Source organism: Acanthaster planci, linkage group LG06 (assembly GCF_054643075.1).
Source record: "Acanthaster planci isolate LZ-2023a linkage group LG06, COTS_SCS, whole genome shotgun sequence".
NCBI lineage: Eukaryota > Metazoa > Echinodermata > Asteroidea > Valvatida > Acanthasteridae > Acanthaster > Acanthaster planci.
The window spans coordinates 15,522,863-15,539,480 of NC_141782.1; the positions used below are offsets into that span (position 1 = coordinate 15,522,863).

The following is a 16,618-nucleotide window of genomic DNA, read 5'->3' on the forward strand; positions in this document are numbered from 1 at the left end:
TCTCCAAACAATTTTTGTTGAGTTTATCAGACACATTTAAGCATCAATGATATACACATTGAATTTCACACAATTTTATTGAACGGTTGTAGAGAAAATGTGCGGATTGGGAGCATAACAGACATGACACAAAATGGACAAGGCATTTTGACCTACTATTACTTGTGAAAATTCCTGTGAGTTTTTTGATAGAGTGCACCTGGTTTGGGTATAAACTAAACCTGAAGGTCATGCTGTAATCATAAAATTCATCTTTTTGAACAGTTTTACCTTGCATTCTTTTCTTTATTTTATTTTCACTTCTTTGTTTCTAAATAAAAAAAAGACGAAACTAACAGCACAATACTACCACCTAAGGTTCTTGAACAACACATCTAAAGTTCTTTTTGCAAGTTTTAGTGATCTAACAGCTATACTACATGTACATGTATAGTACATAGGATACAATGCTTAGAGTACCAAAAGAGGTTGGAATTGAATTATGGAACAGGGACCAGGTTAGCAATATCATCTAAAATCAGCAGACTTCCATAGGTAAAAAGGAAAATTCTGGTTGTTTTTGTTTCTTCAATAGCATGCAGATTTCATATTTATGAGTTACTGTATGTTGAAACATCCCACTAGAACCCTTAAGCAATTGAAACTGATCGTCAAAACTGTCACACTGAGTCACAATGTTGTTTCTGCCTCTTGTCTTTCATGTATAGGTGTCAAATCCTTTATGCCATTTGTATGAAAACTAGAAGTGATAAGGAATAATGGTTAATACACATGTAAGGAAATTTAATCCTATTCATAGAAACTGAATTTGCATTAGGTTCATACAAATTTCATGTTGGCTATGAAAACTTACATGTATGTGAAAAACGTAATGGACATGACACTTCTAATGTTAAAAAAATCTCAACTTTGAGGATCAATGGCTCAAAAATTGATGAATGATATTAAAATCCATTTTGATTTCCTGTTGATATACATGTACACACTGAAGTACTGTTTAAAAGTTGAAGACCTCTGAGACATTTTTGGCCTTCTTTGGAGATGGAAAGAATAAACTCTTCAAAAACAGCCACATTTCTGTATTATTGTCATACGTTATACAATATTTTCACTGGTGGAAAAAAATACCAAATTTTGTCATGATAATGATTTATCTATTGGAAAATGAAAATTTACACTTGTTAAGAATATTTAAGAGCTTAAAGTTTGAAACTTTATTTTTTTTTACGGAAGTGAACATTTTTCTTGGAATTGTCCTCCTCCTAAATGTATCCAAACTATTTGACATTCCATTTTGGTTAATCCTCTGTAAAAATGCACCTTTCCAAAACGGGCCATTTTTCTCTGCTTTTCCTAGGGGCACTATTGCTAAATGTTACGTCAGGGGAAACACAGTTAATTTCGGGAGTGTCCTGTTTGCCGTGTGAACCCCCAAATTACTCACTAAGAGTGTTGGGAAAAAAACCTTCGTCCATTTGTGGCTTGTCATACACTGAAACAAATGTGAAAGAAAAGAAACATGAAGAGACAAAAATATCCAAAATTCTAGCAAGTTTTGAAGCTGATACATGTACATGTAGCTAAAGCGTTGAGGTTTCTTTCTGAATCTACTTGTATCTAAAGTGGTCAGTATAGACTGTAAAGAAGAGAGAAATTGCTATCTACATGTCCATGAAATCACTGATTCCATCACTTATCCTGACTTCTGCCACCTGTTCCCGAATACACCTACATATACATCATACCTACATATACAGGTTTCTGTAAATCGCTTCTAACTAAGATCAAAGCGAGCGCTTTCCATTGTTGTTACCCCTCCTTATTGGGCTCCGTTCAACATTCCAAATACCCTCTGAGCTCCCTGGGGAATGTACAGATCAACCACAATAACCATCTCAGCCCTTACAGGTACCCAAGTTATGTGTGCGTACTCCTGGTTAGGGAGAAGCAACAAGCAACAAAGTGCCTTGCCCAAGGGTACACGCACCATGACCCCAGGCTGGATTCAAACCAGCAACCTGCAGCTTTACCGCAAACTACGAATCCAACTCTCTTAGCCACGAGGCAATGGCACTCAGTTTACATATACATATAAGTGGTTGTTACAGTTTATACATGTACATAGGTCAGTCTAACCATTACAAGGGTTTTAAAACTGCATTTACACTGTCCTTTTAGAATGAAGAGATATTTCTTCGTTCAAACAACAAGTCTAGATTGCCATTACCATCAGACACTCAGTTGGATAGTCAAACATTTAAGCAGGCTCTGTTCCCTGGCAATGCAAGGAGTAAATACATTTTTCCACATGGCTGATGCCACTCTCGGCATCTGCCTTGTTTGTCCAGGCCCTTGCAGTGGCCCCAAACTTTGCCGCCAGATTGATGATGCAGTCAATCTGTCTGTCTCTCCAAAGAAAACAAAATGCCCTAATTACATGTGAGTATTGGATCTGTGTGGACCATAGCTCTATGGTGTGGACAGTGTGCTTGCACCTGTATCAATCAAGACGGGGAGTAACAATGAACTGTAAAAGATACACAGCACAAGTGTGTCAAGGAACCCAGGAGAAATCAGACGAGAGGGTTCGGTGCTCAAGACAGTACATGTATCAGAGACGGAGTAAGACATGTACATGTAGGTCCTGTGCCAACTGTTCAAGACAGTCTACGGTACACGTAGATTAAACATTCCCAAAGCGGGGTTACTTGTGCTCGGCTGCAAGGGGAACAGGTTCATATACCAGTATTGGTACAAGTATGTTGTTGATGTACAGATCAGGGTAATTCCAGAAATTAGGGCTCCATTTGTTTTTCATGGCCCTGTCACATCTGACATATGATTTTGTACGTTCAGAACACATTTGCTAATTTCCAAGAGTGATGAATTCATGCAAATTACCTGCAAACAAATAGTAATAGATCGAAATAAATTCCGGTGATATTTCCATGTCGAATAACAAAGGTCAGATGTAACCCATTCATGTGCTAGATATACACATACACGTGCTCTGCATCATCAACAGAGGACACATAGGGGTACATGCAGGGGTGCATGCGGGGGGGGATATGCATATGGAACGCCAAAGAGGCAAAAACTTGGAGGCAACACATTGATCATTCTTCAACATCGATCGATTGGTCTGCATCGATCGATCGTTCTTCTACATCGATCAATCGTTTCCTACATTGATTGATGATTCCCCTACAACAATCGATCAATCTCTGGATGGGATGCTAGTTCATTATGGGTCGCTCCCTAGCCACTGTGGGCACCTATTCTTACTCCTAATGACTCAAATTTTATTTTCCACACTAATAGCATTCCGGCGGAACTATCCTGTCAGAATGCTACTCAAAAGTCAACCCTCATGAAGCTCAGTGCCAAAGGAAATTAAACTATAATTATACAGTTTTTAGGAATCCCAAGTACCTCAAAATCATACATGCACAGTGAAATTTGTTAAACAAGTACCTAAAAATCATACATGCATAGTGAAATTTGTTAAACAAATAATGGGAACTGGTGTATTAAGTTTAATGGTTTTGACTTATTAATATAACTTCGGAGCTCACACTATGGAAAATCTCATACACAATTTAAGAAATTGGCATAGGCCTCATCGACATTATCTGGCGCAAGTTCATCTTAATCTTAGTTAATGCTTACAGAGTACCAAAGAAAATGTTCACGTTTTTCTATTTTTTCATTTGTAATAATAACAGGTTACAAAACTTCTGAAGTCTCTTTGTAAGTTCATTTTAATCCTCTTACTTACTCAAACGATGATGTCCAGAGATTGTGTCAGCGGTTGTAGTCCAAATGCTACAAATTAATCCTTTGGTTTTCTCTAAACATCTGGGCGATAGCCTTTTAGGATCAATGAGACGGCCGAGATTAAACGCTGTCTTTGTTTACGCTTAACAATATGCTTATTTTATTTGTTATTTTTGACCTCATCGGTGTTAGCTTGGGGTATCAGGGGATCAGGAATGAATCATAGGAAAGGGTCGTATTGAAACAAGTTGACAAATTAGATCAAGATATTTTAAATTCAGAAGGGAATAGTGTGTTCATCAGTGTTATGGAAGTGCATAGCTAGATAAGTAGGTCAGTGAATGACAGAATAGTTCCACTGGTTCAGCCGGTTCTGCCATTTTCGCCAAGATGTTATCAGTGTGGAAAATAAAATTTGTATCCACCTGGAGTAAATATGTTTGCCCACAGTGGCTAGGAAGCGACCCATAATGAACTGGCATCCCATCCAGGGAAAAAAAGAGTTTGCCCACAGTGGCTAGGAAGCGACCCATAATGAACTGGCATCCCATCCAGGGAAAAAAAGAAAATATTCTCAGTGGTTTCGTGACAAGGAAACTAGATATAAACACCCATCTGACAACTCAATTGGCTTGGGACACCAGACTTACCAGTACTGAACACAGGTGGCCTTGTGTGCTGGTGGGCTATGGTTACAGGGAACACGTGTTATTTGGTGCTGGACGAGGTTACGTAACATTGGCATGATGTAGCTTCATCTGTCTTTCTTCATTGGTCTTTCTTCATCGATCTTTCTTCATTGGTCTTTCTTCATCGGTCTTTTGTCATCGCTCTCTCTTCATCGATCAAAAGAGATCGATCGATGTAGGGGAACGATCGATCGATGTAGGGGAACGATCGATCGATGTAGGGGAACAATCGATCAAAGTTGAAGAACGATCAATGTGTTGCCTCCAAGTTTTTGCCTCTTTGGCGTTCCATACATGTAGGGGTGCATGCAGGGGTGCCTGTAGGTTGTACAGCAAGAGGTATACATGTATATTCTACCATCTGGATCATCAGAGACAGATAAGAAATTCGTTTGATAGAGTGGGACAGTTCTGTTTCCCCCATGATTTTCCACAGTGCACTGCCTGAACAAATATTACCCAAAAAAGCAACATGGCCCCCTGAGTTAGGGAAAGGAGCACCTGGTTTTTTGTATTCTGTGATGGAATCCAAAATGCAAGGGCTGAGATTTGTCAGGATTTTTCCTGATTTCAGTATTTTCTATCAGCATTTTCCTGACTTCAGAATTTTTCAAACACTATGCTTTAAAATCTGGAAAAAACTTCAGTTTACCATTACAATGTTTTAATGTAAAATAGTTGATATAGAACACAAAAAATGGATATTTGAAGGGGTGTCTGGAGGCAAACAAACATATATACCGTCGACCTCACATTTATGATGGGCCCTCAAAACCTAGGGTGATTATTTCATGGATTTTTCAATTTCCTGTGACCTCACCCATGCTCCACAGATATTCTGTGCTGCCCCATCGGTCAAGATTCAAATTGGTTTGGTGCACGTGTAATCCTGCTTGATGTGAAACTTTTATACATATGCACTGATGTAGGCTTTTTGATGGAGAGCCTTGAGCAGACAGGGATTTTTAACTTGAAGACATTGGCAACTGGGAGAGTCAGTTCATTTCCTATTATCCTGCAACCCTGGTAATCCACAGAGACATCACTGTCAAGGGAGTTCCATTCCACCCACCCACCCACACACACCTCCCTATGCACATCAGGTGTACCAAATTGCTTTTACAGAAGGTAGCTTGTCCTAGCGAATTTGATCTTGTCAGGCAGGATACATTTTCCACTTCTAAATAGACACTTGCCATAATCACTCAGTTGAGGTCTTTGCCGGATGTATACTTGCTCGGCCCTGTGGTGGATAAGCTTTCTGTTTAGCCTCCCTGAAAGGACACACAAGCTTCAGTCCTTCAAAGTTAGAGCAGAATATTCAACAGTCTTGTTTCCAACATTATCCCTCTGCATATTTTTCTTTGAATCTCCAAGAAACTGCCAACACCATGTACTGTTATGTCCTTTCGGTACTCTAACTGTTTGTACATGGAAATGTGGGAACTTGGTTCATCTTCACAAGCTGCTACCATTGCCGCTACTTCTCTTCCTGGATATGGATTTGTGACTCTGGTAAAACGAGTATCCGCATCACTTCATCTGGAAGTATTTTCCGCACAAATCTTCCTGAAAGCTGTGACCTTTCAACTAACTACCGTACCAAATCCAAGCAGCTGATTCCTTCTCTGCGGCATGAGACACTCTTTAAATGATAATGACTATAATGGTCTACATTTCTTTTTTCCATCACATGAAACAAAATTACATGTACAAGTAGGTCCGGGGTTTTTGTAGAGTTATTAGGTGAGGGGTATGTGTACATGTAATGTTTCCCTCCTGGATCTACATGTATCATAATAGTACAGGCACTGGAAGAAATGGAGGATTTTGCCAGATTGATGAAGACACTTGACAAAGGCCAGAGAGTGTGCCATTATATTTTCCTGCAGAGTGGAGGATTTGGAGCATTCAAGCAAACTGTCTCTAGAGGGAGTCAGTCTTTCTCATACTAAGTAGTGGCGACACCTTCAGGAAGAAGTACAGGAAGAAAGTCCCCTTGAAAGTTTGATAAATGTCAGGAAATCTTTTTCAACAAAAAGAGATCTCCCTGTTCTTTCTTTGGTTTTATATTTGAGTCACACATTTATGAAGAATTGAATCCTGTGAATTCAGTTGCCCTTTGCCTAAAAAAGAAACTGAGGTCTTTTCAAACTTTTCCGTATGAAGACAAAATCCAGATTTCCCCCTGGAATCCTGCAGTCTGCTTCCAGCCTGGGGGAACATCTGCATGCCCACCTACTCACGGCCTGGACAACTTTGTGAAAGGTTGATGTCAAGAATCCTGCTTCTCCTTGGTGGATTTCTCCCGTGACCGGACTCGCTAATGGTCACTCTGTCTCTCCCCCCCCCCCTGAATTGTTTGAATTAATAGTTTCACAATCACTTCATCTTGGCCAAGGGTTCAAAAATATGACACAGTGTAAAAACCGTCCATGTAGACTAACCAGACAAGACACCATTACTGCATTGGCACTACTATACACTTGATCTAAATCTCGAGGCCCGTGGGCATATTGGCAACACACAGCAACCTATGTATGTCAATCAAAGAGATATTTAAACCCAAAGAACTCTTACACTCAAGCTCCTTATACTGCACTGGTTGCCAGAGCAGCCTGTACGTTTCATTCGTTCAGCACTAATACCAGAAGTGGTTTGTTTGCTTTCATTTCTCTGTTTGAGACATTATCTGTGATCCAGCCAAACAAATGAGTCGACAGTCGCCAGAGCCACTTTTGAGTTGAAACGCTTCCAAAAGACTCTTTCACAGTGCAAATCCATAGCAACCAGCAACATTATTCATCGACATGACGATGCCAGACTGAGTGGTTCATCGAAAGGAAGAGCTCAGTTTGCCCTTTATTTCACCAAGTAGAACAAAATTACTGGGAAAATAGCTTGAAGGTTCATTGTGCGGGACCCTGCCCCTTTTGTATGTTGTAATCTTAGATTATGTCATTCTTTAAGAACAACTCTTCTGGAACATTTTTAAATTGTGCAGTTTGTGGGTTTAGAAGACAAAACAGCTGTCCTCAGAGTGCCTGAGTTTCCTTGGTGCTGACACAGCAAATGCTGAATTGTAAATTACTGAGATATGGACACCCAAGATATTCATGGTAAAATGCATCAGTTTCACGTTGGCGTTTAGATCTGGAGATACGTAATTGTAATGCGAACCCATGTTGAAGAGATCTGCTATTAACAGATTTCCTTTGTTTTTGTACATACTTTCTTCATGAATTTTGTTTGGGATTGGCAACTCAATTCCAAAACAACTCAAGATGAAAAATGAACTTTTCAGGCCTTCTTGATGATGAAACGTCATCTACATGTATGCAGTTGACCGTGACTGTACTTTGCAATTCAGGGCTTGGATGTATGTAAAGGCCAGTGTTCTATAGTTTTTGGACTGTTTTAGTAATGCGAAATGATCCCCAAGCAATATGCGACTGGGGTATTCACGGCAGCACGGTGTTTTCACATCTATCCTCTGAGCCCACGCTTTGAGTAAATTTCCTTGCCAATTCTGGAGCCTCCCGCCCACGACTGGATTGGCATATCTAGGTTCCTGTAAATCCCTGGAGCAATGGGAAAGCTAAGCCAGACAGCGCAAATGCAAGCCAGACTAAAGAATACTATAAAGGAAACCTGCAGTGGATATTTGGCTAAATTTATTTTCTTACTATGTGGTAAAACAATACGAACAAGATCTAATCTAAATACTTGTCTTCTTTGAAGTGAAATAACGTGGAAGGTTTTCAAATCTTAGAAAATTCTTTCATCAACATATACATGTACACAAAGGCTCTAATTTATGTTGTCATACAAAGCACCCCTTGTATGAGAATGGTACAAAAACCAATCCTTCAAACCTCACCCAAAAATGTTCAGAAAATATACCCTACATTGTACCACTACATTGTACAAAGTATTGTCCAAAGAAGCTGTTTAACAAGAAAACTAATATAAAGTGGAACCTACTCCAAGAGAAGAGAGAAGAGTGTGGTGCATATGGAAACCTCCTGTCCTGCCGTGAATAGCATCAGGGTTTTGCTCCTGAATGTGGAAATATTCATTTACATAGAATTCAAAATGTTGACATTTCTCCCTTTGACTGCTACAGATTAGGTGGAAAATCATGGTAGCATGCAAATGAAGCTGAGCTTCGAATCAAGTAAAGATACCATTTCATGGTTCCTTGAAGAGGACCCGTCCTTGCAGAGGTAGACAATGATGTTGAAAGCAGTGCCCTCTCAGTGTGTAATCTTTGCTTCATACTCCCTGTGAGGAAAGCCCATCGGTTACCGGCCTCATCCTCGGACCCAGTGGCACCATTCTGCCAACAGGGACCTGCTATTTGCTGCAGGTTGAAAAACAAATTAGGCCCTTGTCCAAGGTGTACTGCTTACATGTACAATGTAGGTGCCCAGCACAGGATATTAGGATTTGACAAACTGCACCTTTTAAAGGATTTCTTTGCACTTTGTGGGAAAGCTTGTATTCTTAATGTACATGTACATTTCAGTTTATAAACATTATCAAGTAGCAGATTGTGAAGGTTTTTGGTTTTTAAGCTGTTAACTTGTGAAAGCAAATAGATGTGGGTTTTTCTTTAAATCTTGTCCAACCTAGCGTGAAAATACTCATTCCGACTACACCTGAAAAAACCGGGTTCTTACCATTCAGCAGTTGAAGGGTTGAATGAAACCAAATCATCACCCCCTCTCAAATATCCAAGCATAACTTCCCTGAAAAACACTCTTAATATTTATTTTCCATGGTGCGACATGAACCGTGGACACCACTTAGCCTAATGCACCCAACGAGCTAGAAATCTGATTCAGCTTCTGACAACAGAATCCCCTAGTAAATACAAACTCCTCTCAGGCGAATCCTTTTGCCACTTACCTGCTGCCGCATAAAATGTCAAGTATTTTTACTTCTTGAGTAATTTTTCTGAGAGCCTTTCTGGAGTTTGCGAGGGTCTGTAAAACACCTCTTAGTCCCACTTCAGTCAGAATCGTAACAGTCCTTTTCTTTTCGTGTTACCGTTGAAAATGTGATCACATTTTGTGTCAAGTGTGTCTGCGTCGTGAGTGATTGACCTGACCAAACTTACAACTCTTCATATCTACTCAAACTACAATACGTGTAAGAAAAGGTTTCTGACATTGGTTTTTGTGTATCTTGTTTTGGGGTTTTTTTGGGGGGGGGTTCTTTTTTCATTCAACTTGGTTGAACTGAGTTTTTTGAAACTGTGTATGTATTTTGATTTCCACACATGGCTGCTCACTAATCACAGAGGCTTTTAGTAGAGGGCAGTATTTCAGCCACCTGCAGTGTTCACGGCCCAATGAGTCTTGGCGCAGGATGTCAGTTATTGCTGATTGTGGCTGTGTGCTGCCTTGCCTGACTGATTATCTTGAGCAGTACTGAGGCTCACACACGATAACGTTTTTGCATTGTGTAGGAATGGGTACATGTGTATGGCTTTTCATCAGCAAACATGATGGCCATGATCAACTGTAGTCAACAAGCATTTGCTGGTGTTCACAAACCTGGCAAATGTGATTTCTACAACTCTTCCAAGTACCTCAGCATCTGAGGAAGTGTGACTAGCTGGGATAAAATATTGGGAGTAAGAAGCATGTGCACCAACAGTTTTGAAAGTCATTCAGAACTGATCCATTTGCAGCTTGTGCCGGCAGTATTATGCCGTTCGAACCCAGGGAACCAGACAAGACATCGCTGACTGTGATGCGATGAGGGTGCGTAGAAATAGGGAAGTAAGGGTTTAAAAAAAACCTGCAAGCAGGTTGTGCAAGGAGTAGTTGTTAAAAGCATTCATTATAAACAGTTTCACTCAGTGTTCCATCAAGATCATTTCAGAAATTCAGGAACAAATTAGTCGTTAGTGACAGATTCCTGCAAATTCCATGGAAAAGATTTCCCAGTACAAAGACACATTTACACCCCTGCCCAGAGAAAGAAATGACCCAGGATGCAGTTGTGAGACAGTGTGGTAACAGTTTGAAGTAAACCTTATTCACAGGTCAGCCATTTGAAATTGTGAGCAAGATTATCTCATCAAATTTGGAACTTGAGGATAGAAATTAGAGCAATAAAATGAAATTTCATGACAAATTAGCATCTGTCTACCCTTGTGAATGATTTCAAATTCTTGAGGAAACATACGTATACAGGCACCTTAGTGTTTGAAGCCAGATAGAATGCTATCCCAAATCAACAGTTACAATATGTAACACAGAGCCAAGGAACAAGATTAAAAATACTTGCAGCTTCTTCATGAATAAGATCTATGGTTGTGCAAGGGCTTCTTGGTACATTGTATGTGGCTTACAGGATTTAACAATTGATCACCGCAATCCAGAACCAAGACTATCTGGTTTGTACGTGACTTCATCACAAAGGCAGATGTGCCACAATTTACAGACTCCCATTCGACGATCGCTGAAGTTACACGTTAACTTCCGGTTCTATGGTGCCATGCTAACAGCAATCAATGCATGTAACTCTACATGCATTGCATGCACAGTGGGCGTGGTTTAAACTGAAGTGACATCACACTTACGAACTGGATAGCTTACCATGTGGAACAGGTCAGCTCCCTAAGAATGGCTCATCACAGCCACAGTATGTTGAAACAGTTTAATACAAGTAGCATGCGGGACATGGACATCTCATTTAGCCATTTGCCGATTTTGGCCTGACAGTTTAGATCTTTTTGTCTTTTTTTTTTTTTTTTTGGAGGGGGGAATGCATTGAAAGTACAGACATCAAATAAATGAGTGTCATTTATTTGATCTGTGGAAATGTCTAACCCAGGCTTGCACTGCTTATAGGCTGGCTAATTGTCTAATGATTAAACCAAAGTAAACACATTGATATCAATCCATCCTGACTCATGCTGTTCGTACACAATCCGCCATGGGTAGGCATAGGTTTGCCAGATGATGTCTTTATAACAGTGTTTTCTTCTGTTGCTCAAGGATCTCATTGTAAAAGTGCTGAAAAGGTCTTTATTTCACCATGTGGTAAAGACGAGAAGAAAAATTTCTATTGAATTTTGGAGGTAACTATCCCGCTTCAGAATTAAATTCAGCATTTGCCAGAAAATAAAATTATCGCCCCTTTTTTTGGATGTACCAGTGGCTCCCTAGAGGAATAGTGGCCTACAGTCTCTGTACTGTTTTGCAGTATAGTATGCATCATACCTTGGATCTCCATGTGTCGTTTGTCACTCCTACGTGTGTTTACTTCTTGAATTATGTATGTGTGCATGTATTGTTGTACTGAGGTTTGATGATGTCCCCTAATAATGCTCATCTGCATCTTTTTGTTGACAGGAGTGGTCGGCAGACATGTGAACCATTCACTGGCCTGACGAGCCTGACTGAGCCCCCCACGGGGCCGGGGTTTGGGGTTCGGGATGACCTCTAGTTGTCAACAACACTAGGTGTCCTGTGGTTACCAAGGTTACCTGTTTCTTGTATCATCCCCTCCCCTCTCCACCTCTCCCCCCCCCCCCACCAACCTTCGGGTGATTTGACTCCCAGGGGAAGTGCAAGATGACCCGATGTTGTCAACAACTTCTCATAGGAGTCTTGAGTGGCACCGCTGCTTTAAGATGCCGCTCGGTCTTCTTGATGTCTGTCGAGAGATGAAAACTGCAAGCTAAAGACCTAGATCTGTATCCGGTGTGGTTTGTAAATAAGTAGCAGAAGAAGGCGGAGTGTAAAAAAAAAAAAAGCAGGTTATTAGCGTTCCGTTAATGGAGTTTTGCAATACACAAAGGAATTCTTGTCCAGGAGAACTCACTTCACCCATCTTGTAGCCACTCACAGCTCACCTACACACTTACAGTTCCACTCTGAGGCGATAGAATTCATGGAGATACGGCCAGTTGCGTAAAGGAGCAGAAACGAGGCGTCAGTCCCATAATCAACTGGAAAACATCCCATCTGAGTGTAAATTATGGACAAATTACAAGCCACTGGATTTCTTGGTTCTGTTTGGGATTGAGACAGGTTTAAAAGAAGATGCAATTTTTTGGTTCCAAAATTGGGTGTTTTTTTATTTACTCTTGTTATGAAAGCACCGATTTACTCTTGTTATGAAAGCACCGCTTAATTTTTTCAGTTATTTATTAAAGATTGCAGTCATTTTCTGAAAGTTTCGAAATAATTTCCCTTAAGTCTCCAAAATGTGTGTCGAAATTTGTAGCCTGCTGAAAAAAATGCTTTCGTTACTGATATCTGGAAGTGCAGTTTTTGTCTTTATGACGTCTGCTGCCATTTTCCTTTGTCCATTTCCCAAGAACCAAAGTAGCAAGACTGCAAGAGACAAGGAAACAAAGAATTGGTGTCTTATGTTGTCTGAATATTGTACAATTCAAGCATGTTGCAATTGCTGTGAGTACATTCTAGCTACATGTACCTTTGATACCTTCAACCTCTTTGAATTTTCCCCACCCTGCACCAGAATGGATTTTTCACAGTATCCAGTCTGTTTATCACGGTATCCAGCATTCCATTTGCCACAATGTCCGTAGAAGATTCGGGCACACCAGCCCATTCCCAGAAGAGAGTAGGTGGCATTTTAGAACAAACACACCCCTCCCCACGTTGACAACAAAAAAATTGAAGTAAAGTGCTGTTCTGGGAAGAATCATAATTAAAAGAGAGCACAGACTTGCCTGTTGATTTTGTGTTATACCGAGCGCCTACTTCTCAAGACAAGATCAAACAAAGCTCTAATGGGCACTTTTAATAAACGGACCCTGGGCCATTTACTTGTTTTAAAAGCTGCACAGTTCTTTTATTGCATTCAGGTCCCATGGTGATAAATGCACACACCTACGGCCTAGAATGCCCCATCTGAATGGTTTCATCGGGGTCGAATAAATTTTAGGAGAAAAATTCAGCATGATTAAAGCAAATGGTGTGATAGTTAGCAGATTTACATGTCAAGAGTTGGCAGTGAAATGTTAGTCCTTTTTAAGTTGTCAGAGTGAATTGGATTTAAATGGAGATTAACTATTTTAACTTCATTTGTATCAAAGGCGTTTTGCTCTTAATGCCCCGTCTTCTGGAGTTTTTTGTTACAAGTCACCATTTCATGCAGCTCTGCGTGACCTTTCACAGTATAGTAGTGTCCATGTTAAGACCTTTTTGATCGACCTATTTCAAATATATGAGGTGACCTTTGGCACTTCAATCAATCAATGTATGTACCGTATTTCCCTTTAAAGCAGTGGTCTTAATTTGTGCTCGAAAGTGGTGTATAGTGGATACTGGGGGACGACTTTCCTTGCCATGGAAGGGGGGGGGGTCTGATACCATATGACTCTGGGGGCAGTGTTCGAGGTACAGATGTAATCTATATTAATGTGTTACACTCCTGCTAAACTGTCATCAAAACGGCATATTTATGGCTTTTAAAAATGTTTCCATTTTGAGTGATATTGAACGCATCTCGATTGTTGGGAAGTCTGAAGAATTTTTCACAATTCTCACTATGAAAAAGTGGGGGAGGGGTGATTCAGTTGCCCATCCCCCAGGTCAAAAGGAGGGAGGAATATCTCCCCCATTCCCCAACTGGGATTTACGCCCATGCTTAAAAGTCCCGGTGTACGACAGTTTATTCACAGCCGACTTGTTGAAGTTCCAGTTTTACAATGAACTTACATTTTGTACGTTGGCAATACCCATGAAGGTTGATGTTGCAGAAGGAAAACCTGTTTTTGAGCGCCTGATCTGCTTTCCGAGATCGTGTTGGGAGCCCAGACTGTGATGAAACACCAGATGTCTGCTGATCGTATATGCCCGCTGTGGGAATATTCACTGTGTACTGTCTACTTGGGGCACCTGTCTCTGTTTGAAGAGCCGTGAAATTACAGCACATCTCTGTGTATCTAGGATCGTTCACGAAACGCTTCCACTGAAATTATCTGGTCTTTTATTTGTCCCAGGAGCATATTCTTGGATTACAGTTTTTATGTTGGATTATCGATTGAGTTGTAATAAAAGTAAGTTTTGACAAAAGCAGGCACTTTGAACACATGGTCGCAGTTTGATGTTTTATATTAAGTGCCATTCCGCTTTCCTCCATAGAGCTGCTGCCCTCATTACGTTTGACAGAACCCAGTGACACGGTTTTATTTCGTGTTAATCCGAGTGTCACAGCTGCCCGAGAGGGGATCATAACACGACTCTCCCAGTCCACTCCAACCCTAGCGATCAATTTTAGAGGTGTTTAATCCTTGAGGTGTATGATTATTTCGGCCTTGGGAAGTGTTAACGCGAGTCTGAATTGTGTCACCATCTGGATCACCACCCAGCTCTCTGGAATTCACAGTTCATGAGATGTGGACACGTTGCATTAGGAGATAATTGAAGATGTATTTATTCAGAGTTCCCACCCTCCACCTTCCCCGGGCCCTCAGTCCAACCAATAGCATGGCTGGGGTGTGATTTGGCAACCAGAATTGGAAGCCTTAAGGCCTTCTCCGATAGCGTAATGCTCGTGGATATGTGGTGCGCGCGCTTCTACGTGCCTCTTCGACCAATTGGGTGCTGTAACCTGCCACGTGCACAGATGGGTCAAGCTTAAGAACCCGCTTGTGAGATGGCGTCTCCTCGTAGTTTGTGCCTACCTTGGATAAGAAAGCGACGCGTCGCGACGGCTGGTCGTTGGCACAAAAGCTAAAGGAATCCTTCACGAAGTGATAAAAGGATCTGTCCCAAAGCACCAAAAATACTATTCTCTGAAAACACCCATCTTTAACACTGATGGGGCAAAATCTGTTATCAGGGGTGAACTTTCCTGCGAACTTAGGCCGCAATGTGTAGGTGGTAGGAAATACAAGAAAGGATTATACCAAATCGATAGAATAAACAAGTTGCCACATGCGCGCCGAATGAGTGTTCCATAGTCCAGCACCGTCCAGGTAGATTCATCACCTCGGCCAGATGTTTTAACGTACAGACACGGCGAACTTTATTTGCAATGAAGTTGGAAACGCATGGAGGAATAATTAGTTTCTCCGAACGCAAGCCTCGTGTAAACAAGGATTTAATTACAGTCTGAGCATAGAGCTTATGGTCTGAGTGGGAGAAGAGAAAGTGGTTGCTGTCATAACACCGTGGAACTGGTCTTGTTTGGGGACTGCCGTTGACAGAAAGGTTACGCACTTCATACATCGGGTTTTTTCCCCAAGCAAAGAGTTCCAAAACTTGCTGATGTAGCAGTGACGAGTTTTTAATGAAAAGTGGATACATTTTCTCTGTGCCTGTGGTTTCAACTTCTCTTAATTTACAGACATTTTGCCTCTTCCAGGAAACGTCGCAACTTCATTGACTTTGTTGCATCACGATGCAATTTTATGAGCTTGTGTAGTTTTTATGATTTATAACGTCATCCATTTTCCCTCGCCGAACGCCATTAAACCCGGAAGAGTGTCTTGTAACGTGTCGACTGTCTTCGGTTTAACATAATGTTCGGTGGTTCTGGATCGGTGCACATCGATGTGTATGTGTGTCCCTACATTGGTAATTGGCCTAATTTTAAAAGCTGCTGTCTCCGGCTCCTCTTTAGAGCAGACGGGATGAGATTCAACCTGATGAAGATCATACCGTGTTTATTCTAGGTTTTCCCTGGTTTTTTTAACACGTTTCTCATTCCAATTGACCTCATGACAATTCAGTTTAGTCCAAGAAAAAAACGCCCTTGCTAAAAACAATTTCGTCTTAAACCATTAAACTTCAAAAGTTAGTCAACACATTTCCAGGCCACGTCGAGAGTATTCCCTATTACAGTTCAAATTCGTCCAAGGTGTCTTAGAGTCTCAGCATTCAGAAATCGAATTCGTCTTGTGCCAATCTCTTTAATACCTTCGTTAGGTGAATTAGTCCATTTACTCAAGCATAGCTGAACGCATTTGTTTACACGCCAAGCAGGAGTTAAGTTGTTTTGTAAAGAGAACATGGCCTACACATAATTTCTTAATATCAAGGAAGAGAGCATATTAATTTCACCAATCAGAGAAGAGCAGTTAATCAAAGGGATAAAACATCCTCACCGGCGAGATGTATGGAGCTGCAAAGAGGTTTGACGAAATGGTACAAACA

At 40.8% G+C, this 16,618-nt stretch overlaps 1 protein-coding gene across 1 annotated transcript in view; it reads left to right on the top strand.

Annotated features, from left to right (window-relative positions):
* ndufv2 (NADH:ubiquinone oxidoreductase core subunit V2) overlaps positions 1-14,547 on the top strand; it is a 45,863-nt gene extending 31,316 nt beyond the window's left edge. The window contains exon 7 of the mRNA XM_022241813.2: positions 11,837-14,547. Within this exon, the coding sequence (XP_022097505.1) occupies positions 11,837-11,930 (94 nt within the window). The 3' untranslated portion in view covers positions 11,931-14,547. The remainder of the gene's footprint in view (positions 1-11,836) is intronic.
* The last annotated feature ends 2,071 nt before the right edge of the window (positions 14,548-16,618 follow it).